Raw genomic sequence first — 25,268 nt, forward strand, 5'->3', positions numbered from 1 at the left:
CAAAACAAAAAAAAAACAAAAAAAAAACTACCCTGTGCAGCCAGGCATCAGGTAGCTAAAATAAGATTAGTGGAGCTCTAATGCTCACCAGCACACTGCCTCAATGCTGCACAATCAGGTTAGCACTGTGCTATGTGTCCCTTCTTTACTTAATGCTTTTCAGGAAACCTGATAATGAGCTCCATAACCAAATCATATCTACTGCCTGCTTAAACAAACATACAGGGCTTCGTTCTGAGCTTACCAGCAAGTATGCAAAAGCAGGCAAAGATAGGTGCTAGGACTGAACAGGATTTGTGTTTTTTTGTGTTGTTTTTTTGTGCTGCCAGTCAGAATTTGTTGCGCTTGCTGTGCCAAATCCCCTTTAGGAGTGTTTTAGGAGATTAGGTTGCCCCAGGACGGTGAAGGGAGCCGCTCTCTTGCTGCAGGCTTACGTTACCTCGGGGAAAGTGTGGAGGGAACATTCGCAGGCTGCTCATACCCATGTTAACCCAGATGTTGGACTGCGGTGTGCGTGTGGCCGGCTGCTGTCGAAGGAAGAGCAAATAACGGGGGAAGAGCTCCAACTCTGGCTGGTCTGTGATGACCGACTTGATCACCTTCAGACAGACAAACAGAAGGAAAATGTTGCAGCCAGACAGCCCTGCCAATAAACTGAGCTGAACAGAGCTTATGGATTACTCAATAGAATTTTTCTTACCAATATATAATAAAGGTGCTTAGTGCCCCTGTTTGCCATTGGCATGTTTAATAAAAGTCTCTAAAAAGGATATACTAACTAACTAACTAACTAACTAACTAACTAACATGGGCAGATTTATATAGTTTTACTGATGAAGGTTGGCACACATACCGGTCTGGGCAGGCTAAGGTTGGCACCGTACCAGTGGTAGAGTGCCCGCCACACTGGCTCTGGTACTGTCTCAAAATCCCGGCCAGCCATCAGGTTCAGGGGTCTCTTCAGACGCCCTCCCTCCATGGTTAACGTAGGTGCCTGCAGGGGGGGGGGAAGCAAACATTCTGTCTGCTTATCATAATAGCAATGAGGATGCAAGCAGCCCTGATAAATGGCCATTTAAATGTCAACTTTTTGAAATAAACCAACACCAGGGGCAGCAGACCACCTGCTGAATCATTCTAGTGCCAACAGAATGAGATGAAGTCTAGCACATTTTAAGGCTTATTTGTAGTGAATGCAGTGAATAATGGCATATAATCAGGCCTGACAGTATGAGAGTCAGTCAGAAAGATGAGGTGTTATTACAGAGTATAAAAACTTTCAACAATAAAGGCAATCACACATTGAGTCACTGCAGTCTGACACTGCCGCTTTAAAAATATTATGAGTTCCTCCCTATGTAATTTGATGTCATAAAAATATCAACATATCATCATCCCTCCAAAATTCCATTGAGATTTGCCAGTAATAAAATAGTAAATTGTCAATCATGCACAGCTCCTGCTATAAACACTTTGAAATCATCTGGGTAGTGAGAAAATTGCCAATTTTCCAGCTGTTGACTTTGACCGCTTTTTGACAGGGTTTATAGTGAAAAAAACTCATAATACAAGATTCCAACACATAATTTCGATTGCATTTAGAATGATGCTTGATGAAGTTTAGGTACTTGATTTTGTGAGCTGCTCTCAGTAAGGGCTTGTTTTTCAACTTACCAAAACAATTTGGTGTCATAGAGGTCATGTACCATAGCTAATTTTGAAACAAGTATAACCACAAGAATAAACAAACTTAAAAAAAATATTCTTTTTTAAAAAAAGAGTCCGGAGTCGTGTTAATAGATAATGCTTCTTAATACATCATTTCCATTACAAAGTATTACTTGTATGACTTGACAACAACCATAATGTCTCTTTTGTGTTATGATGGATGACAAGGGGTTTTATGTGCATGAGTTTTAGCACATGTAACACACACAGACCTTTATAGGCTCAGTGGTAACTAAGGGCTGGTTGTCGATGGCACCTGGCCTCTGTGCAGCCAGGTGGTTGGGTAGGTGACCATTGGCGGTAGAGAAACACTGGTTATTGTTATCCAAGACATTGTGCTGCCGAGCAAAGCAGATGTCCGTGGCTGATGAGCTCACATGAGGCAGCTGACCTGAGGAAGATTTAACAGACAAGATTTCTGCTGATTAATTAATTGTTAATACAAATAATAGAATGATTTGTGTCTTTAGTAAATGATACAAATATGCTTCATAAGATGCATTTAATAGCTACTACAGTGATAACGCAGATCAGAACAGCAATAGCACAGCTTATAACAGGGTTAGCACTGGTGCTCATGTTCAGCTTTTTTGAACATCTAAGGTTCAATGCCAATAACATCATTTACATTTACGATTGTCTTTTCTAGCGGTATGGTGTGATGATGAATGAGACCAAGAACCTTGTACCAAATCTGACTGACAGCTCTGAAAATTAATAACTATAACAGGGCATGAACTTACTGAATTTAAGCAGTAAAAGACTTTGCATTATCTCCAGCATAACTGTTCTCAAAGCTGTCCATCCAAGTGATTTTTTTTTTGTTGAACAAATGCTATTTTAAATGTTTGCCACTGTAGGCAATGTAAATTGCATTTATTTGTAATACTCCCCCCACAAAACTTTTTTCTATTTAACTTCAGCGGATAAATTGTATGTCAATCTGTAAAATGTTCTGAGAAAATATAGTGCATATGGTTTGACCAAAGCTTAAATTACACAACTTCTTAGTCTTGTGGCATTGTTTAGCAGCAGCATGCCACTGCTACAACAAACCAGTAAAACACCAGCGGGACGCCGGTGTCGCATCAATGCAACAGGGAGTGCCAGAGGCGTAATACACACATTATGTTAAGTATTCAATTAAACATTTTCTGTTAGAAACAGGAGTTATGCTGCACAGTGATGCAGCTGGATTAAAGAGTAGAGAGGAGTTACAAGAAATAATGATGATAAACTACATCACATAAAAAGAGCAGAATCGCAGAGAAAGAACCAAAGTCTAAGTACCTGGCTGATATTAATCAGTACACTGTAGATCAGCGGTTTATTCTTTCTGTTATGTTTTCATCACCCACCCACAGTGGAAAGGGAAATTATTTTAAAATTGCACTTGTAAAGGTGATGGGACCATAAAAACATAGATATATCTTTGTTCATGTATGTCTGTCACCTTGCGTTGGAACGCAAGATATATGGGTTAATATTAGAACTTGCTCAATTGCAGCAAAGTCTGTACAGAGATTCAGTATTTATTTTTTTTTTACATTTGGAAATTTTCAAGCAGAGTGTGTATTTGACTTTACCTACCTAATGTAAACAGACAATTCAAGTTGTACAAAAAATATTAACATGATCCTAAAAACAGCTTTTGATGTATAACTCAACAGCTTATTGGTGGCAGAAGACCATTCAAACACACACTTACTGTTAGGGGTGCTCTCTGAAACTTCCCAGTTGCTTTTTGGGGACTTTTCTCCTGGAGAGCTAAGAGATCGTGCCACTGTTCCAGTCTTGCTCAGGGCTGGTTCAGCAGATGGTGTGGACTGAGGAGTCCTCCTGCCACTACCCAGCATTCCCGGCTGCTCCACCACAATGGATTTATTATCCTTTAAACGTAAAGTAAATCATAAATCACATGAATGTACAGTAGCCTTTATTAATTTGTGTATATTGTCTAAGCAGAACTGCAGATTCTTGTGTTGGTCGTGTCACTCACATATTTTACATAGTCTTTCCACAGTTTCCACCACTGCATAGAGATGAGGAACCAGTTCTGGCCTGGCTGCAGTCCATGTCTGCTCTCTCGTTCCAGCCATCCCCTGAGCGCACACAAACACATACACATGTATATATATATATATATATATATATATATATATATATATATATATATATATATATATACACACACACACACACACACACACACACACATCATAAGGACCATTCATTAACATAATTATTAACGTAGATACTTAATGCTACGCCTATATCTAAATCTAATCCTAACCTCAAAAAAAAAGCAAACCAGTAACAAGCAGTGCAAACCAGCTATTACACTACAATAAGAGAAATATAAAAAGTTAACAAGCCAAAACTAATAACACAAATGCAACCGTTGTAACTTTGCAATTACAATTAAGAAGAGTGTATTCAAATGTATCTTTAAAACAGTGGTCATATTGAACTCAATAAAAAGTTACGCCAATTCATTTGAATGAGCAAATGTGTTTCACCTTTTATCAGAGTACACGCAGTTCAGACATTCAGAAAACCTTCCAAGCGTGAGATAATAAAAACAACTGCGAACTACATAAAGGCCACAACAGACTTTTATTTAATTTTAGATTAGTTAAATGTAAATTTTAAACTGTGGTTCATTTAAAATTTTTGGCTTACTTTTAATTTTTGGTACATTTAATATTGATGTTTCATTGTAACAGCAAAATAATTCAGTGTTTTTAATGACAACTGTTTTAATGAACCTGTAATAATTCTGAAAGGCCAATAAACAAACAAACGCAATTTGCAGGAAAAAAAAATAGGCTAGCTAACCAAGGTTACCACCGCTTTCCCTACAAAAACACATTAAACCAGGACAGCTTGTAATCACATCAGATTTTGCAAAAATCCAGTGTGACTGCTGTTCAAAATAGAACAATGCTCAATTGAATACAGTACTGCAGAGAAATTAGCAAATGTAATGGGTGTCTAGACAATGTGTCATAATAAAGCCATAATCATTTGTGAATATAATCATCACCAAGAGAGGACGCAATATACAACACAATCCATTAAAATTCATTTTAACACAATACTGCGGTCAGCATAGAGGTTAGGGATGATCAGGTTTTAGCAAAGGACATTATTGGTAGGTTTCAGGTTCCTCTGGTCTTTACTCACCTAATGATCTGGCCTTCTTCCTTGGGCGTAGCAGGCCGGAGGCCCAGGACTATATGACACACCTGATCAGAGTGACAACATGACATATGCTTGAAAGCAAGTAGAAGAAATATGTGAAATATATGAGCAAATGAAAACTGCAGATATACATTAGGTGCAAAAATCCACGATACCTGAAAGAGCAGGTTGAGGAACTCGCTTGCCAGGGCACTCTTCACACTCCATATCTGATAGTCCTCTAGTGTTAGGTGTCCCTGCTATGTGGTAGGAGACAGAGACAGAAGGAAAGGAGCTTACATTGCAGTTCACTACCTCACGATCAAGCAGATCGGGGGGGGGGGGGGGGGGGGGGGATTACATACTTTTGTAGTGTCATGTATCTTAAGGATTTCTTCGACAATATCAGAAACGCTGGATTCCAGTTCCTGCAAAGGAAGAAGGTAAAAAATTAACTGACAAACAAATTAAGTCCAGACTATATATAAACGCAAAGCACTAAGAACTAGCAGGTCTGTATTACACTCCACACAGGCATTTGGGACTAAATCAAGAATACTTTTTAAACAGAGTGAGTAGACCAAGAAGATCTTATTTGAAGGAGAATTTAAAATTCTTCTGTCACCAGAAAAAAAAACACATTAAAAGTATAATGCCACTACACCTTTCAAAACCAGATTGGTTTAGGCGATAAAAAAGAACGCTATAAGTGTTAAAGCTTACTGGGAGAGTATCAGTGCGGTTGTCCTTCCACACTTCCAGCAAGGCCACCACCATCTTGTGCATCTCATCTCGAGACAGAACTCCATCCCGATCTACATCAAACACTTTGAAACAAACTGGAAAAGAAGGAGTGGTTTAGTAATAATAATAAAAAAAAACCCTCCATATTACCATCTTAATTACCGTCTGCAACTCCCAATGAAAACAACAATGGAAAAAAACGTTTTAATCATGTTTTCACTAATTAACTAATTGCAGTGCATGGATGGTGGGATGGCTGCTTAATGAAAATGATCCTCCAACCACAACAAGAAGCATTAAATAAATGACTTTTGGTGAAAAGGGCTCCTCTGCAGTTGAAAATCCAATTTAAAAACCAAATGGCGCAGCTTACATTTCTGCCTCTCAGCCACAGGTCCTCGACAGCATGCAGAGAGCCCACACGATATTTCCTTAAAGTCAATGTGATTGTCCCGATTCTCATCAAAGGCATGAAACAAGCCTGCAAAATGGGAGAAAATGTCAGGGCTCAGATGAACTCAGGAAATAATTGGATTGTTCTGGCTGTCTCACTTTTAAAACATATTGAGCTATATGCAAATGTAAATCCCATCTTCTAAAGCCATCATCATTATTGAAGCATGAAATTTCTTGAAAGTGAAAGTGCCTTAATGAAAAGGAATCGCAGATGGATGCATATTGGTGGGTGTATATTGGATGCATATTGGAGGGTGTATATTGGATGCACAATGTGTCTGGGTAACAATCCAATAGAGTCCTCTTAAAACCAACACTCATAAATATTACATTACCTTCACTAAGTGATGCATGAATAGGGGGTGACACCAGAGGAACAAAGGTTTCTAAGTCAAAGCGTCCAGTCCTTGATTGAGCTTTCAGAAGCCAGTAGCGCTTTTCCAAATCAATAATGTCTGATTCTTCTACTGCAAAAAGATCAGAACCACAAACATTGTGTAAGGATTTCTTTATGGAGTGGTAGCCTTCATTTCAGCACAGGTACAACCATGTAAGGATACACTGCAAAAAAGATGATCAATGCAGTAACAATGCTTCAATGTACAGTATATAACAACCCTGACCATAATATTCCAGAGCTTGTTTCATGCAGATCTTTTTTTTTTAAAAAAAAAAAAACTAAATAAAAAGTTTCTAATGTTAAATTTATCATTTGTTATTTGATATGCAGTCATCAAGACTCGATTCAAGAAATATATCCATCATTAACTACAAGAGCAGTGCTTCCACAGTGCTCTTGTTTTTACACAAGCAAATACAAATGCGACATTCAATGCACTAATTAAAATCAGGCAAAAAAACATCCCAAATCCTAAGATTGCAGTCTGTGCAAGCTTGATTACTGTTTCTTCACTTCCAGCTGGTTAAAAAGCTAATAATGAAAATAATAATATAAGAAACAATAAAAAGAATAATTAATAAGGTGGCAGGGGCTTTAAGGAACATTACTTAAGACCCCCGAGTTCACTACTAGGTGAAATGACTGGCCCATAATGACCATATAGAGCATTGAGGCAGGATAAGAGGCCCTAGGATGACTCACCTTTCATCAAAATAATCTTAGGCTTAGGCTAATAGGATTGCGCTATTCATGCCACCGGTCCCCTCCAAAGCGGAGCCGTACATAAGGCAGATAGATCAAAACACTGCCACATGAGTCTGCCAACACCATGCTTCATTCAAATCTCTCTCCACTCTTAATTTCCAGAGCAAACACTTCTAATTACGATATAGCCAGAACATAAAGTAAACAGTGTTAGGAATAATAAGTCAGGGATGTAGACAGAGCCTCCTTACCAGCATCCAGCAAATGCAGCAAGCCACAGACCAACCACCTACCTTAATAATTTAAAAAAAAAAAAAAGTAAAAACAACTGTCCATTTTTAAAAAAACACCAGCAGCCCATTTAATACCAAGCAACACAGCTACCAATAACCCACACTTAATCACAGAGTTTCTGATTAAACCCCAAGGTTCAGTGAATTAGTAAACGGCGCTAGTTAATGAGTGCTTGGAAGAAACTGAGGTTAGTTCAGCAGTAAACCGTATCTAGTGGAAATAAGCACCTGGTTGAGCATTATGCATGGCTGCTACATTGTGGAGTGACTTTTAATCTATAAAAACCCATTACACACTCTATGGATCAGCACAGAGCCACTCAAGCACCCTGCGCCTGGCCACAAAGTGTGCGCTTCATTTCATGCACAATATCAATAATATCAGCTAGTAATGGCTGTCAAGACTGTCCTTCTGTGTCATGTATTGAACAAAAGAGACACCCAATTTCATCCTTTAGCCTCAGGTCATATCCATTTACACTGCTAATACTCATTTTTGCAATTCAGTCCTGCTACAATTCCAAACCTCAATCTGTTTTCTATAACTCTGAACACAAATAACAGGGTTGCCAGTGAGCAGCACATCTCAGCATTTGAAGCAGAACAGTTACTTTTGAACAACAACAGTGAAGTTCAACAAAAACAGCACAGATGCTCTCTGTACGAGAATAATTCAAACAAAAAGTACAAACAACTACAAATTAAATCAAATGTTAATTGAGATCACAATATTTGGCTTCCTTAAGTAATTAAACATAATGATAGCCATCATAGTTCCTTTTAGGCCTACTAGAAAGTATTCTAAAGCCTATAATTACATGTGCAACTGTTTTTTGTTGTTGAATAAATAGAGCTGAGACACTGATCATTACAAAGCCGGAGGCAGTACCCACCTAGAGGTGCAACTCTGTCAGAATGGCAACAGAAGAACCATAACATGTTCCACCGCACATGTCATAGCTCAGGTAAGGACCATAATAAACTCCACACAGGACGCCATGGGGAAAAAAAACATGACATACCAACCATCACAGTGCAACAACTTGAACTTTTGTCTGGATTTCAGTGTGCCACTTAGTCACCCACTGCCCTGTCCATCAAGGCCTGGTACTTGTGTGAGGGAGTGCCGTGTGACGGTGTGTGGAGATACACACTCTGAGATCATGGTGGCCTCATGCTAAACACACACACCTTGCTCTGTTAAGAGGATAAGACCAGGATGAAGATTACAGTGTCTCTCAGGTTTGCTCGCTGATTGGTTTTGGATCTTTCCAGCTCTGTCCCCGATTAGCAAACCAAACTCATTCTAAATATATCTACCTATTGGAATAAGCAGCCTGTTTTTGTATTGCACATCTAGCAACAAAAAAAAAATGTAAAGGATGGGAACATGGACATAACATTTTTATGCCTTACCTAGCCCCCCCCTTTAATGTGATGACTTTGAGCATTCAACATGCAGACGTTGCTACAGCTGAGAATCCAATCACGTCTTAAAGTGCGCTTTATTGATTGAACTGGCCTGTGGAGAAGTCAATCACCAAATAATGATTTTCTTTCTACACAATCTATATTATTTTAAATCTTCACACCTCATTAATACAACACAAATTGAAGATGTTGGTCAATGAACTGATTTACATTGGGGGGGGGGGTTCTTCCAGTATATTTGCCAACAGACCAGCATTAAGCTTCTTAAATCAACGGTCTAAATTACAGGCCAGTGGACATTTCAAATAATCTATGCTAAATGTCTTCCATGCCTTAACATTTAAAGCTGGATAATCTGACATAATATCGATACGGTGATCAATTATTTACATTTATAATTTCTTACAATTTTTGTACAATTTAATTACTGTGGGTATCATAATATCTTTTTATTACAAAAAAAACAACAACAATTACTCTCAAACGACGGGAAAATCTGTAAAACATTTACATTGAATAATTTTTCAAATTCAGTAAAAATTCTTATTATCAAATCAGCTGCTTCCAATCAGAATTAAATAATTAAATTCTTCGTAGATACATAATATAATAAAACGTTTGTGGACACCTGTCCATCACACCCATATGTGGTTCTTCCCAAACTGTTGCCAAAAAGTTGGACACTTTGTATACATTATATTTAATATACATTTGCTGGCAGTTTGTTGTCTATCATAGAAATGTCTTGAAGTATTATGATATGATACAATAATATCATATAACAGACATTACATTTCAGTACAGAAAGAGCACTGAGTGACTGCATGACTAGAATCTAAATGTCCCACCAAAGATATGACCAATAGGGTCATAAAAACCTAGGGTTATAACCTGGTGCTGTCTGGGTTTGAGGGCTGGTCGGGAGGGAGAAGATGGATGAGAGGAGAGCAAATGCAGTCATTTTCCCCCTGAGTGTCAGGCAGTGGGAAATAGCTGGGTGGTGGTGACAGCTGCATCGTTGTGGAGTAATGACCCCTCCTCTCAACAGGACTGGGTACGTGTTCAGCAAGTGGGAAGTGGAGCCTGTCACTTGCTATTATCGCACTCAGACGCCTCTATCCCAGCAGAAGAGAGAGAGTCACTGATGCTTGATGCGTGTTGGGGAATAAAGCCTGGTTTATGCTTTGTCAGAGGTGCTTTTGAGAAAATCGCCTGGAACATTCAGGCTGTCTATCAGAAAAGGCGGGCAGGGTAGTAACAGAAAGTAATGACAGGTGAAAGCACACGTTTTGTTGTTGTCTGTTCGACCAAAATAGTGTCATGCTTGAACGAGGAGGTTACAATTTTTCCATCACCTCATCTAAGGAAGATGATACAGAACGACACCATTTAAAAAGTGATGGGCAAGATGCTTAAAAAAAAAAAAAGAAAAGAAAAAAGTAGGTTCAGCTATGTGGCAATAATAGCTTATTAAGTTACCACACTATTAACAAAAATTCCATAAGATACTATACTTATTAGAGGGTGAAAAGTACTTCCACTAATGTCAAGAAATACATAACATGACAGATTAAAAAATATATTCCTAACTGAAACAAACTAAAAATTGTACTGTTTATCAACACCACAAAGCTATTCAGTTGTAAAGTTTACGTCATTATGATTTGTTTGATTTATAAAGGAAAAACAGTACCGCTTCATGTACACCCTCAATCAAACTGAAATGTTGGACCGTGCTGCTGCTTATATCTACAACAAATGGACTGTTGATTAACAGTCCATTTGTTGTAGATATAAGCAGCAGCACGGTCCAACATTTCAGTTTCAGAAAGTGATTTTCTGACCTGACTCACCCTCTTCTCTCGGAAATGACTTTCTGACCTTCCTGAAGTGGCTTCTGATGTCGGCTTAGAAAGAAGCCCAAACCAGCAGTGCAGAAATCTCAGGCCCTTATATATGACTGACAGGAGGGAGGATTCCTTACACATTATCAGCTTTAGAAACAAAGAGCCTCACTGATAAACACCGTCGCAATAACAGCACAGTCCAACCAAAGCTACTTTGTCAAGAACGCTGTAAAGTTGCAAGCGTAGGCACAACACACACACATTATATATATTTTATATATATATAATATATATATATATATATATATATATATACACACACACACACACATATACACAGACACAACAGTCTTTTTATTCCTCTTGCTGACATTTATGCTATGACAATATATGTCAAAAAGGAGCTTTAAGCTGTTGGTTAATACAGCGGTATTGCTATACTGTCCTGCCAGTACTGGGCAGTGCCACTTACAGTGTGTGACTCCAGCCAGTGTCTGGTAGAAGGTGGGTGTGTCGCTGTCGTCAGTCAGGGTGACACACACTCCGCCAGAGAGCAGCCAGCGGGAGAAGGTGAACGCCTCTTTGTTTTGTAGAAGCCAGTTCTTAAACTTGTCATAGTTCACCTTTTCACCCTGTCAGAGAAACACAGGAAGACAGCATCCATCAGTGTGTCCAGTGCATGCATAATTCAGCACGCTGGTTAAAACACTTTAAAACTGCAGCATCACCTGGTGTAAAGAAGTAATTAAAAATACTGAATAAACAGGATATTAATTGTTAGTCACCTGAAGGAAACAAAGGACACATCTTACTGAGGTTGATATTTACTTCAATAAATATACAGTCCCCTCCGAAACTATTGGAATGGCAAGGCCAATTAATTTGTTTGTGCTATACACCAAAGACATTTGGGCTTGAGATCAAAAGATGGAAATGAGATGAGAATTTAGGATTTCAGCTTTGATTTCCTGGTATTTACATATAAACAACATGAAACAGACCACCCAATTTTAAGGTGAGCAAAAGTAAACGAACAGATAAGTCTTAAGTATTACGTAACTAACACGTGATATTTGGTTGCGTATCCCTTGCTTGCAATAACTGCATCAAGCCTGTGACTCACTGACATCACCAAATTGTTGGTTTCTTCTTTTGTGATGCTTTTCCAGGCTTTTATAGCAATGCATTACCTCCACTCACTGATGAGCTTGTATGTTTTGGATCATGAGCAGATCCATTCTTTCTCCACGCTTTGGCCTTTCCATCACTTTGTTAGCGGTTAATGTTGGTTCCAGAACCTTTGTGGCTCATCTCTATATTTCTTTGTGAATTCCATTTTGGCTTGATGATTCGTACTACTTAGAAGAAGTTTGCACCTTGTGTTATGGCCTCTATATTTCTGCTTTCGAAGTATTCTAAGAATGGTGGATTGCGATACCTTCACCCCTGCCCTGTGGAGGTTGTTAGTGATGTCACTGACTGTTGTTTTGGCGTTTTCTTCACAGCTCTCACAATGTTTCTGCCATAAGCTGCTGTTGTTTTCCTTGGCCAACCCATTTGCTCAGTACACCAGACGTTTCTTTCTTTTTCGAGACATTCCAAATTGTTGCCCAATGTTTGTGCAATGCCTCTGATTGATTTTCCCTCTTTTCCCAGTTTCAAAATTTTATTTAATTCAGTTTTATTTGTATAGTGCTTTGTACAATGGTCATTGTCTCAAAGCAGCTTTACAGAAACATATAAACACAGGATACAGATTTTAAGTGTGTGGATTAATCCCAACTGAGCAAGACGGTGGTGACGGTGGCAAAGGAAAAAAAAAACTCCCTAAGATGTTAAGAGGAAGAAACCTTGAGAGGAATCAGACTCAGAAGGGAACCCGTCCTCATCTGGATAACAACGGATAGTGTGAAAGTAAAGGAAAGTTCATTATGGTTTTTATATGAATTCTGTACATATATGAAAATGGCTTGCTTTTCACCCATAGACAGTTCTTGATGATCTCCGTGTTGGATTATCCTGTTTAACAACAAATGCAGTCTTCAGAGGTGAAACTGAAGGCTAAAACCAAGAGCAGATATTCAGAGCTATTTATTGTTAAAAAAAAAAACCAACAACAACAACAAAAAAAAAACAATCTAACAGGGCACACCGGGGTAACATGAAAGACCCGTCAGTCACATATTCCAATATTTTTTCTCACCTACAAATTGGGTGGTTTGATACAAACTGTACTATGTTCTATGTCGTTGAACACATCTGCATATAAATCCCAGGAAATAAAAGCTGAAATTCTAAACAGTCTTCTCATTCATCTTTTGATGTCAAACGCAAAAGGCTTCAGTCTACAGCAGAAGTTTCAGAGGGGACTGCATAATGTATACTGGTTGATGATGTTTATTTAAATGTTTATTTAACATTTATGGAAAGAGTCTGCAGTATTAGTGCATTGTGACAGAAATAAAGCTGTTCTATGCCACATGGGGTGTTTTTAGAACAGAGGACATTTTGTATTTTCTCTGAAACATGACAAGGGCATTTTTTGTTTTATTCAAGAAAGAGGCTAGTGAAGGAACGACTGTTTATAGCTGCTGTAACATAAGTCATGAGAGGAAAAAACTTGATTATTTCCCTATATCAGTACATCCCAAAGTGCTTTATTCCTTACAAATAGTGGAGAAACAGAACTCGACAGTGCAGTGCATAATAAAAATAAGCAATTAACATCTTACCACACTCATGGAGCATGTATAAAAATTCTGAGTACACCTCAATACTGGATCAAGATGACAAGAGGAAAAGATCTATGACTTTGAAATAGAGTTCATCACAGATGCACAGCTTGGCTCAAAAACTGCTCAACTGGCTGGTGTTTCAGTAGAAACAGTGATTAAACACACACACACACACACACACGTTCTGATCTCAGAGAAGGAGGGGACACTTGGCAGAGTAGCAAAAGTGACCTTGTTGGCACAAAATGATAAACTGTGTAAACACTGGCACTTTCTCAGTTGGGTGTTACTCTTCAAATGCTGTTGACAGAATAGAGGCTTATGAAGCTTGAAAGCTACATAGATGTGCGTGCGTGTGTATATATATATATATATATATATATATATATTTATTACACACACACACATATACATATATACACATTATTGGTCAAAAGTTTGGAGACACTCGACTGAAATATTTCTCATGATCTTAAAGATCTTTTGATCTGAAGGTGTGTGATTAAATGTGTGAAATCGGTGTTGTAGACCAAAATATAATCGTGCCGACATACTCATTTCTTTCATTAGATAACTAACATTTCATTTACAAAAGATTTTTTTAAAAATGGACAACTTGGAGCGAAATATTCCGAAAAGCAGCCAATAAGAGTCCAGCGTAGGTGTGAACTCCTTCAATAGTGTTTAAAAATCATCTCAGGGAAATTCCTCAAGAAATCGTTTGAGAAACTGCCAAGAATATATTTCTCGGAATTCTAGGTGAAAAGGGGGTCTACTTTGAAGATGATCAAATATAATTTTTTTTTTTTTTTTTTATCAACATAATTCCCATAGATCCATTTGTGTTACTCCAGAGTTTTGATGACTTTATTATTCTTCTAAAATGTGTGTGTGTGTGTGGGGGGGGGGGGGGGGGGGGGGATAAAAATAATGAATGAGTGCACGCACGCACTCACGCACAAGTTCACTAAGAGAAAAAAAAGGAGAAAAGAAAAGAGGACTACAGTGAGGAGTCTTTAATTTGCGCTTTGTTGTCTCTCAGCAAGTATATTTCTTGTTTTTGCTTAGGAACGTTTGGAGAGCTCGTTCCACCTCCTGCTTTCCTTGTAAACCTCTGGCTGATTTCTTGGCAGTTGCTGATTGGGAGAGCAGGAGTCTCTGCAGCTGCTGAGCCCGAAAGGCAATTTGATGAGGTGATACTGACATGCACTGAAGAATTAAGACCTTGCCTGTTAGAAATCAATCTCAGAGCTAGTGCATCAGTGAGAGACTGTAATCCAGCCTGAAATGCCCTGACCTCTAAGAAGCACTTCCTCAGCGAAGGTGGGACTTCCCCATCCACAGCATGGAGCCTGCTCTCTACTTCCTCTCGCACCACATAACTGCCCGAGTCACTGGCGAACAGGCTGAAGATATCTGAGGACAGAAGACCCAGAAGTGACTAGTCAAAAACAAACAAACAAACAAACAAAAAAAAAACCCATACACATGCGCACACACACACACAGAGAGCACAATTCTGATCACAAACAGTGGACACATCAATCACAGTTGTCATGGTGTGTCGTTGTGCCGCAGGGGCATCAGCAGGGAACATTAGACTGCACACCTGCTGAGAAATCCCAGGACTGACATAATACACTTAAATGCCTGACTTCATGTGCCGTTAGAAGCTGCAGATAACTGTGTTTCTTTATGACAGAACAGCCTGCTCAAGCTTATTTTAATAAGAAGGGAGGTTTACAGTAGATATGTGAATATGCTGACTTCAGGCAGGCTGCTATTTTTAAAAAGCATTGTGGCACACCCGCTGGGAGCCGCTTGCAACGCAAAACAGCGTCCTATGCAAAACAGCTAAACACATACGCTTCTGCCTTAATAAGAATTTAAAAATTTTTTTTTAAAAAGGTTCATATAAACCAAACAGTTGTTAATGAAGATATATTTAGCCTACTAAAATATACAGATAAAGCATTTAAGTAAAGCTGCTGATTTACATTTGGCTTTTTCCTCATCGCGTCCTCTCGTCAACAGCACCAGGCCAACAATGAGGTTGTTGAAGTGTAGCCCTTTTGGTGTGCCTCCAAATGAGTTGTATATCACCTGTAGGGAATAGAAATTTACAATGGTATATAGACTCTAGAACATGTAAAAATGACCAGGAATTTGAAAATATTTATTGGACAATATTCTGTAAATACCATATACAGCATAGAAAACATCCCAGGAGTTACAAGATGAAAGCAGGACACAAATTCACAAGTTTAATTTAACTAATAAATAGTACTCCTTGCATCATTCATCCTCTGTAACTGCTTTATCCTGGTCACGGTGGATCTGGAGTCTATCCTGGGACTGTTGGCGCAAGGCAGGAATACAACGTGGATGGGACACCGATCCATGCACTTTCACACCTAGGGGCAATTTATCATAGCCAATACCCTTACTGCAGGGGTGGACAAATCCTAAATTTATAGGCATGAATATATTAAACGAGTGAAAGCACCAAAGCAATGCCCAAGTGCCATGCTTTGGTTACCCAGAAAAAGTGGTAACTAATGTAATGTAGTAACATGGCGAGTTATTCATTAATACCAAGGAGTATTATGAATTACCAGGGAACAGATGACTCAGTGTAGCCATGAAATCAAAACAATTTCTAATATATTACACACTGTTTTCTAACAGTCTACGTTATTGCCCAACATGAGATTTGCTGTTCTGTCCTTGCATCAAATGTAAAAAATATTATTCGAGAATAGCCAGCGTCAGCATTTTACACTAATATGTTTAACCATGAGGTGCCTGCGTGTAGGAGAAGGAGAGTTAAACCACGGCATTGCCCACACTTTTTTTGCACAGTGTTTTCACATACCTGCATGTTTCTGATTCGGAAAATCTACCGTGTCATCCTGGCATGCTAATTAATCCGCCCCGTTAATATTCTCTGTGCCGACAGCCAGTTTGTGACTTGGTTGACTTGTGCAGCGCAGCACGCAGTAGAGCATTCGGAACGAAAAGCACGCGCTAGTTATAGCATGTAGGTCCATCGCACCATAGTGAAGCACAATAAACCAAATGAAAACGTTTGTTGTGCAATAGTCAATACGGAGTAGGGTTTTTTTTCCCCCCTCTCTCTGGTTGTTGGACAAGAAGAGGGAAAGAAAACTTTAGTTCCCTCTACATGAACAGCCTACTGAATGTTCTTTTTAGCCAGGCAACTATGGATTAAAAAACAACCAGAAAAAAACCTAATAGCTGAAGACACTAATGAGGCTAGTGATTCATCCACCCCTATGCCAGCATGTTTTTGGGAAGTGGGAGGAATCAGGAGAACTGGAAAGAATGTGAACATGGACAGAACATGCAAATGTCCATACAGAGCATAACCAGAGCTTGAGATTGAATCATGGACGCTGGATCTGTGACTTGGCAAAGCTACAGCTGTGCCATTATGCCCTCCTAATAATAGTACTGAAGTCTCTAATTGGTCCATCTTTGGCATTTACACTCCTACTCATAGTAGAACCATTGTTATGGGTTAACCCCGCCCACATGCACCAGAGCAGGCGTGGCTGTCTGAGAATATCGTTACTGTAGAACTGCTGTATTAGCGCGAGAGCCCCTGTCCCTTTTATCTTAAAATGTAAATCTCCTCTGCTCATATATAAAAAAAAAAATGCTTATAGTAATTATAATAAATAATACATTTCTACCATTGCCACTAACAATAATAACAAATACAAAATAAAAATATTATTAACAAACTTGTAATGAATAGTTTAAAGGTTCGTGATAATGAGGTTTTTGGCAGAGGTGGAGCAGTAGGCGGAGCTTCCCTTGTGCTACACAGCAGTCTCTTAATCGCGAGTGCTCGAATTACTTCACGAGCCGCAGGTAATACGGAAATGTTTTTATTTACACTGCCATGCTATTATAAACGTAGTGAAAGTATAACTCGATTGCCTCTGCATTTCTGTCAATGACATTCAATGTGTTTTTAATCCAAGAAGACCATTCATGACAGTAGCATAGTTTAACACGTCCTCATGTGCTTATTTAAGTATTGGTTACCAGAACGTATTAGTTATATATTTAATGACACTTTTTAATGCTTTTAAGTTTTATGGTATGTTTTGGGGAAATGCAAATCTAAGTCCAAGTCTCTAACGTGTACGGCATTCATATCTTTGATTTCATCATAGCTAGCACTTTCCTCCATATAATAGAAAGTTTACAACATCAACAAAATGGAACATGATTACCATCTCGATTCTCACTGCTTTGTTTGGTAAAATAAAAGTAAATCATATTTAATAATATTATCATCTCCCAAGTCTTCACAGAGCCTAGTCCTTACCCAAAAGCAATGTCCAGGAAATGCCCAAGTGCCTAAAAGACAATGAGATTGAGACTGTTTTTCCTTGTCTTTCTCAACTCCTAAAAACATGAGCCACATTACCCGTCTCCACATCTACAGCCGAACGATCAATTTCAAAGTTAAAACGTGAAACACAGACTTCGAAGTCTATGTAATGACCTACTACTACTCTCAATCGAGCCAATTAACCGTGAGGAAGTCATTAAATTTTTTTTATTTTTTAAACACAACAGACAGATGAGTACTGCTTTAAATACAGGCGATTTATTTCAGAAATAATTGTGTGTTTAAATACTCTAAAAATAAATTTGGTTACGCACATAAAAGTAATCATTCTTTTCTCTATTTTATTTATTTATTTATTTATTTATTCATGTGCCCTTTTTGGTCCTTCCGCTCCTGCCCCAACAGAGGTCTGGGCAAGCCACTGCCCTGGGACACAGGAAAGGAAGTGTGTAAATGTATATCTGTGTATGTTTTGAGGGGACTGTCCACAGAGCTGACTGGAGCTCTGAGCAGGAACTAAAGCAGTTCCTGGAAAGAACAACTGCTTGTTTTGAAATCCCTGTTTGAAAGGGGATTTAGCTGGGCGTTATTAATATATCCAACATTAATAGATACACTACCTCAGAAAACATATAAAAACAACTGAACACTGCTTTCTTGCTGAAGAAACAGTAAAAAAAACAAAACAAAACAAACAAAAAAAAACACCACCCAGTGACCTTTAATCACACAACCGCTTGCAGGAAATGATGAATGTGAGCAGTTTATAAGTCTGCAACGACAGAAGGCAGGAAGGTGACAGGATGTGATGGCCATAGGAACTATAGGAATTTAAAAATCAGTAGGATGGTTGGTTTGCTGCCTAGGTGTCACTCGTTCATGCTCATTGATCTCTGTGATTAAATGAGCTGTCCCCATCACCGCCTACTCACGGACACGCGAGATGTCACGCTGCCTTGTGTCTAGAGGCCAACTGTCCCAAGGATCCTCTTCTCAGGGAAGAAGAGGTTTAGCGTGTGAATTATGATAATGATGATGAGTCTTTATTGATCACATATACATTACAGCACAGTGAAATTCTTTTCTTCTCATACACTAGCATGTTAGGAAGTTGGGGTCAGAGCATAGGGTCGACAAAGAGGGTTAAGGGCCTTGCAAGTGGTAGCTTGGCAGTACTGGGGCTTAAACCCCCAACCTTCGATCAGTAACCCAGAGCCTTAAACGCTAAGCCACCAGTGAATACAAGTGTGCAAGATGTTTCAAGAAAGAGTGACCAAGACGTTAAGAAATAAGAAAACTAAAGCTTGTTTACTTTTTGCATTGACAGTTTCTTCTTCTCTTGACCCTGCCATTGTATAAGACATGCTAAACGGATTCATACATCTGAAGGACACACAGAAGCATGCTTGAATCATAGCCCCGCATTAGTGTACTTGTTAACAGAAGACTCTTTTGATAAAATCATTCCATGCTATCTAGGCTGACACGAACAAGGTTTTAGAAGGAACGCTAAATATATCTCTGCTGCTAGATTATGGCGCTATTTGGAGCCGAGAGCTTTTTATTTATTTATTTATTTTTAAACAAGCAACATCTAGTATCTCTTCAGCAAAGGATTTTACCATTAGTCCAAAATGAAAGAAGCCCACAGGAAACATCCTAAAAAATTTTAATTATAACCAAAACATTTAGGGAAATAATCTTAAACCTGATATGCAGATTTCTCAAATGTTTTCTGTTGCATTGTTCTTCATGGGCCAGTTCAAAAACACAAAAATAAATGACGCTTTTACAAAGTGGTTCCTCTGACAATAATTGACTGGAGCAGGAACTGGAGCCGGCCAGCTACTTGAATAAACACAGTCCTTCCGTTATGCATGATAGAGCCATGCAAGACATGTTTCTGAATGCTGGATCTAAAGTCTGAGTGTACAAACAACAACAAAAAACTTGTAGGATGAGGTAGATGAACTTACATGAGTTTAGAGTAGGCTGAGACAAAGCCTGCACCTAATGTTGAGAGCTACAATTTACATCTGATCCCACAAAAAAAATCATCACTGTATTGTTTTTACCTAATTTTCCTCCCATTTTAGTTTCATTCCCACTCACTAGCTAGAAGCCTTTATAGTCACGTATACTTTACAGCACGGTGAAATTCTTTTCTTCACATATTGCAGCATGTTAGGAAGTTGGGGTCAGAGTGCAGGTTCAGCCATGACACGGTGCCCCTGGAGCAGATAGGGTTAAAGGCCTTGCTCAAGGGCAACAGTAGCAGCTTGGCGGTGCTGGGGCTTGAACCCCCGACCTTCTGATCGGTAACCCAGAGCCTTAACCGTTGAGACTGCCTCAAAAAGATGCAAGGTAACGCTCCTTCATCATACGACAGCTACCAAACGTGGAGCGTGAGGGCTGGCACGTGCTTTCTCCGAGACGTGTCAACCACCCCATCTTGTCCAGCTACTGCTCTTGCTACGTCACAGGACAGCTGAACACTTGGAGGAGCCGCTATCCACCCTCTTTCATGCACATTCAAAGGATCCAACTTGTAAATTCCCAACAGTAATACTTTCATGCTGTGCCACTCGGAAGCCTAAGATCACTGCATCACATTGTCCTGACCTGTGTGTACAGGACTATATGTTATATACACCCCCCCAACCCAAATCCCATTCCCACCTGCTTGCGAAGGAATTCTGACCAATCCCGCCTGCTCCTGCAGTTATTTTTGATTGAATCTGTCTGCAATATTTCTAATAAACTTAAGTAGTTAATAAACTTGGTGCACCCTGTGTTCTCCAGCACAGCCTTTATTTGTCCTGCAAGCTTCACATCTGCCTGCAGCTCCTGTCTGCATGAGAGAGTAATGAAGCTCCCATGACTTTAATGATGCACATTTCTATCCTGAGGTATGCCAAAACAAGGCTATGTATGAATGCGGTTGAAATCTTTTTAGAGGCAGTATCATGTTCCAGCCGTGGTCCTTTCAAGTGTCTGCATACTATAATGCTGCAACATACCATTTCTTTCATTTTAAATGCAAGGGTTGTTCTATGCAGTCAGCATCCTGGCTTTGAAACAGACCGTTTTGTTTACAGACTCCTTCCTCGCTACCACAGAATCATGAGACAGTTTAGGCATCAAGGCTTCTGTTTTGGACACACCTTATGTTTGGTCAGCAAATTCTATAAAGGAAGTAAAAATCCCATCTAAACAATAGTGAAGAGAATAGTGCATTTTTTTTTTCTTTCCCTGTTGAACAAAAACAATGGCATCGTGCCAATGCATCATGCAGTCTGTCTGTAGCTGGCTAGCAACATGACCAACCATGCAGCAGTTTCAGATCTAGTTACAAGCTCCTGGGCATTAAGGGATGCAATTTGAAAGTTGAGCATTACAGATATAAAAGCCTTCCGTCACGGAAAACCGAGTGCTTGCTGTAGTCCTAATGAGGAACATCATTAACTTGCAGATGGCTGTTCAAAGCAAAGTTGGGGGAAAAATACAGGATCTTTAAAAATAACTGAATGATTTTGATTCCAGCTTTCTACCTGAGGCATGTCTTCATGGCAAATCCAACATGAACATCAGGACCCTGTCCTGGTATGATACTTAAATGAATAGGACGAGCAAAAACGAATGTCATAGTGAAGACAGCGTTAGAATACCATCTTTCCAGATCAGCAGATGTGGGGGACAATACTTTTCTAATGATTGAACTGAACTAAAAAATTGAACTGAAAGCTGTATTTTGCTGTTGATGAGGGCTAACCACGGAAAGGGGCTATAAGCAGAACAGTACCATTAGCGTAGGATGACTCATGCAGGAAGTTTGTTATTGACAAAACATTTACAGCAGTGACAAACCAGAAAAGTGGTAGGCTGGCTCAGAGACTGAAAGGAACAAGTGGGCTGAGAAGTCGGAACATTTTTTGGTGGTAGATGTGGTAAGCGCAGAGAAAGCTGTGATTGCGTGTTGGAGCTTAGATTACCTCTGCAACCTTTGGTGGAACGCCGTCTCCCAGAACCTCTTTATAGAAGCACTGTTGGGTCATGTAGGCGGACAGGCCACTGGTCCTTTTAAACGCATCTTTAAGCCGCTTGAGCTCCACATCGGTAACTGTGAACAGACAGACATGTACGTTTTGAAGTGTTTCGTCTTTCTGGCATGCACAACTCCTGCCAGAAAAAAAACAAAACAAGAACTTAAGACTCTGGGTTTTCCCCACCCATTGTTTATGATGTGAATATTAATAAAAGGTGCGATTATTTTCTCGTCATCCATAATGCGTGTTTGTTGTGCACCATGCCAATGTGATTTCCTTAAAACCTGTTATTAAATGTAGAGAGGTGTTAATAGGCTTAGTTTTTCTTTCCAGATAAGATAACAAAAGATACCACACCAGGCCTGACTTTGAAAACGCAAACTACTGAAAGGTCAGTGCTATCAGCGTGGCGTTCTGAAGGCTCCGAGAGTACAGGCGTACCCTCGAGTCAGCAAATTTGTCTTAATTGCACAAGCATACATGCACACTCGCCCAAGCACACACACACACACACACACACACACACACACACACACACAATCTTTTACAGCTCCACATTCCCGTAACTGCTCACTATAAGACTTTTACTGAAGTGCAAAGAGTTTGAATGTAGGTGATGCCACAGCCATCCATGGCCAGGAAACTATGGTGCAAAACTGGCCATTCATTCTGGGTGGTATACTCTCGCTCTCTCTCTCGCTGTCAATCAGTGTGACACTAAGCAATTGTGGGCATCTGTGAGCTCATGTATGCGGATGAGGGCAGACAAAGCTTTCCTGTGTGTGTGTTCAGAGCGTGAGAAGCAGGCGGATGGTTTTACATGTCTCCGAGTTAGCGGAGAGCTGGCTAATACATGGGAACTGGGGGATGACCAAAATCGGGGAGAAAATGAAGAACAAAAGGGAATCACGTTCTGCATCATACAATGTGTGGCATGACAAACTCAATCATGCCTTCCTGATAGCTGTGTAATGGATTTTCCATTGTACAACCATCCTGAGGTTAAAGCGACTTGTTTGGAAAGAAGAATGTCTTGATGCTAAATGTACAAAATCCTAAATGTTGGCGATGCAGAGCATTAAAACGATCCCAATCAATCCCAGCATAAAAGACAAAAGTGCTCACTTTTGTCACATCCTTAAGCAACCTGCACATTATATGTTACAGAAGAGCCCTTGAAGTGCTAGCATGCTCATTCTAGAGCAGTTGTTGTCTTTTCCACTTCAGTGAGCAGCAAAACGATTCTATGTCTGCCGCTGTGAAGGCTGTTGTTCTCGCCTGACCTGGACTAGTCAAGACAAGCCTCGGAAAGTTAACGAGAAATTGAACAAGAGGAAATCATATCGAGTCATATTCTTACTCCCTATACTGTAACTTTTCAGAGGGAGACAAACAAAAGGATGGACTGATCCATAGTTATGTCTGAGCCGACCACTGGAGCTGCAGTCTGCCTCAAGAGGTACTGACTCTAACTGACTCTTAATTCCATTAATTCGGTTCACTTCATAAATAATCATAAAACGCAATTTATTACTGACAAGAAGCTCGAGCCGCTCAAATCATCTGCTAAAAATATCAATCGCCGACCTGCCAAACATTAACCATCTTTTATGACAGGAATGTGGGTATACTATTCTGTGCTATGGTGGCATGAGGCAATTAAATATTCATGAATTTAAAGCAGAGAAGAGAATAAAACTGCCTGAGCTTATATAAATGGCTCAGGGTCAATCAAGGGCTACAAAGATACCAAGTTTATCCACAGATATCTCCCATTTCAAAGGTCTGAAGCCATATATCAGTTCTGTCTGCTAAAGAAAGGAGAGACAGCACGTTCTTAAAATACATAACTCACACTCTCTCTCTCACACACACACACACACACTATGAAACCATTTTCCAGTCAGGCAGGTCTATTTAGAGTTGTAAAGTTGTGAATATTACTGCATCTGCTATGCAGAATTAGATATTAATTCAAAAGCATGACATCTTATTATTTGGGGTAAAAACATCATCAAGTGGATCCCATCCATCCATCCATCCATCCATCCATCCCACTTATCCTACACAGGGTCATGCAGGAGCCTGGAGCATATTCCAGGGAACTCTGGGCACAAGGTGGGAGACACCCTGATCGGGGTACCAACCCATCGCAGGGCACAACTGCACACACGACGGACAATTTGGAAAATGAGAATCAGCCTAGAACGCGAGTCTTTGGACTGATGGAGGAAACCGGAGTACCCGGAGGAACCCCCGGAGCAAGGCGAGAACATGCAAGCTCGTTCGATTCGAACCCACCAACCCCGGAGGTGCAAGGCAAACATGCTAACCACTAAGCCACCGTAACCCCCTTCAAGTGGATCCAATTCTTTAAAAAAAAAAAAAAAAAAATTATAATAATCATGTAGAACCGAGATGGGACCAACGTTGCTTTCACATTCACACTGGAAAAAAAAAAGAATAATAAAAAAAAAAAAACAGTTAAAGTGTGAGGGTGTGAGGGAATTGTTGCAGTTCTCAAGTCATTAACGGTCAATTAACTAGTTTGCTCTGGCAAATTTCCAGGCAGCGCTTTGAGGAAACGCTTAAGTGCTAAGCAAATCATGAGACTAGTTTCCATGACAGATTATTCTGAGACTGAGAGACTGCAGCTACTTCTGTATGCATGAAGAAGGGAAAAAAAACAACAAAAAAAAAACAAAAAAAAAAACCACACGTCTGAGTGAGACCCTCAGTAATTTCGGTATCTGATCACTCCCTGTGTGTACAGATGAAACTCGTCACATACGAGTAAAACACCAGAGCTCAAAGTCAGGAACATCTGAAAGAGAGAAATGAGTAGCTGGCTCAAGTGTCTGCACTATCCGCAATATTATTAATGAGCGATAATGCTATATGCTAAACAGACAGCTTGAAATATAAACCTTAGAACCGACGCACTAATGACAACTGCCTTACTTGTCTTACTGAAAAGAGCATTATTAAAATATTAGTCTTGTCCTTAGTCCTTTAAAGATTTCTCCTAATTAGGCTCACATGGAACACTGGAGCGGAGTGTTGCTTGTTAACGTTCTGGAGAAAATCAGAAGAAAATGTAAAAAGGATTCCCGCTGGGGCCTCGGATGACATTTCGTCACTTTGAAATGACAGCCGGAGCAACACACCCACATAAACTAACTACAGGCTTTTCTGTCCCTTTGATTTCTTCTGCCTCCTTCCAGTATCAAAGATTTCCAGTACTGAAGGCAGAAAGCTAAATCCATAATATTCAGGATTATTTCTTCGACTTGAGCCTTCAGGATGCTTCGCG

At 39.6% G+C, this 25,268-nt stretch overlaps 1 protein-coding gene across 3 annotated transcripts in view; it reads right to left on the reverse strand.

The window, feature by feature from the left end:
* Positions 1 to 25,268, reverse strand: part of usp32 (ubiquitin specific peptidase 32) — a 46,563-nt gene that overhangs the window by 11,395 nt on the left and 9,900 nt on the right. The window contains exons 2-16 of one of the 3 annotated variants that reach the window (XM_017490956.3): positions 21,902 to 22,029; positions 15,520 to 15,625; positions 14,820 to 14,938; positions 11,260 to 11,419; positions 6,447 to 6,578; positions 6,029 to 6,136; positions 5,635 to 5,750; positions 5,277 to 5,339; positions 5,088 to 5,168; positions 4,915 to 4,976; positions 3,728 to 3,830; positions 3,437 to 3,617; positions 1,941 to 2,119; positions 854 to 994; positions 440 to 599 (exon numbers count right to left, since the gene is read on the reverse strand). In XM_017490956.3, coding sequence (XP_017346445.1) covers positions 440 to 599; positions 854 to 994; positions 1,941 to 2,119; positions 3,437 to 3,617; positions 3,728 to 3,830; positions 4,915 to 4,976; positions 5,088 to 5,168; positions 5,277 to 5,339; positions 5,635 to 5,750; positions 6,029 to 6,136; positions 6,447 to 6,578; positions 11,260 to 11,419; positions 14,820 to 14,938; positions 15,520 to 15,625; positions 21,902 to 22,029 — 1,839 coding nt within the window. Of the gene's footprint in view, positions 1 to 439; positions 600 to 853; positions 995 to 1,940; positions 2,120 to 3,436; positions 3,618 to 3,727; positions 3,831 to 4,914; positions 4,977 to 5,087; positions 5,172 to 5,276; positions 5,340 to 5,634; positions 5,751 to 6,028; positions 6,137 to 6,446; positions 6,579 to 11,259; positions 11,420 to 14,819; positions 14,939 to 15,519; positions 15,626 to 21,901; positions 22,030 to 25,268 lie in introns of all 3 variants that reach the window. The other 2 variants (XM_017490957.3, XM_017490955.3) reach the window with 2 other exon arrangements.

This window comes from Ictalurus punctatus, chromosome 17 (genome assembly GCF_001660625.3).
Source record: "Ictalurus punctatus breed USDA103 chromosome 17, Coco_2.0, whole genome shotgun sequence".
Taxonomy (NCBI): Eukaryota; Metazoa; Chordata; class Actinopteri; order Siluriformes; family Ictaluridae; genus Ictalurus; species Ictalurus punctatus.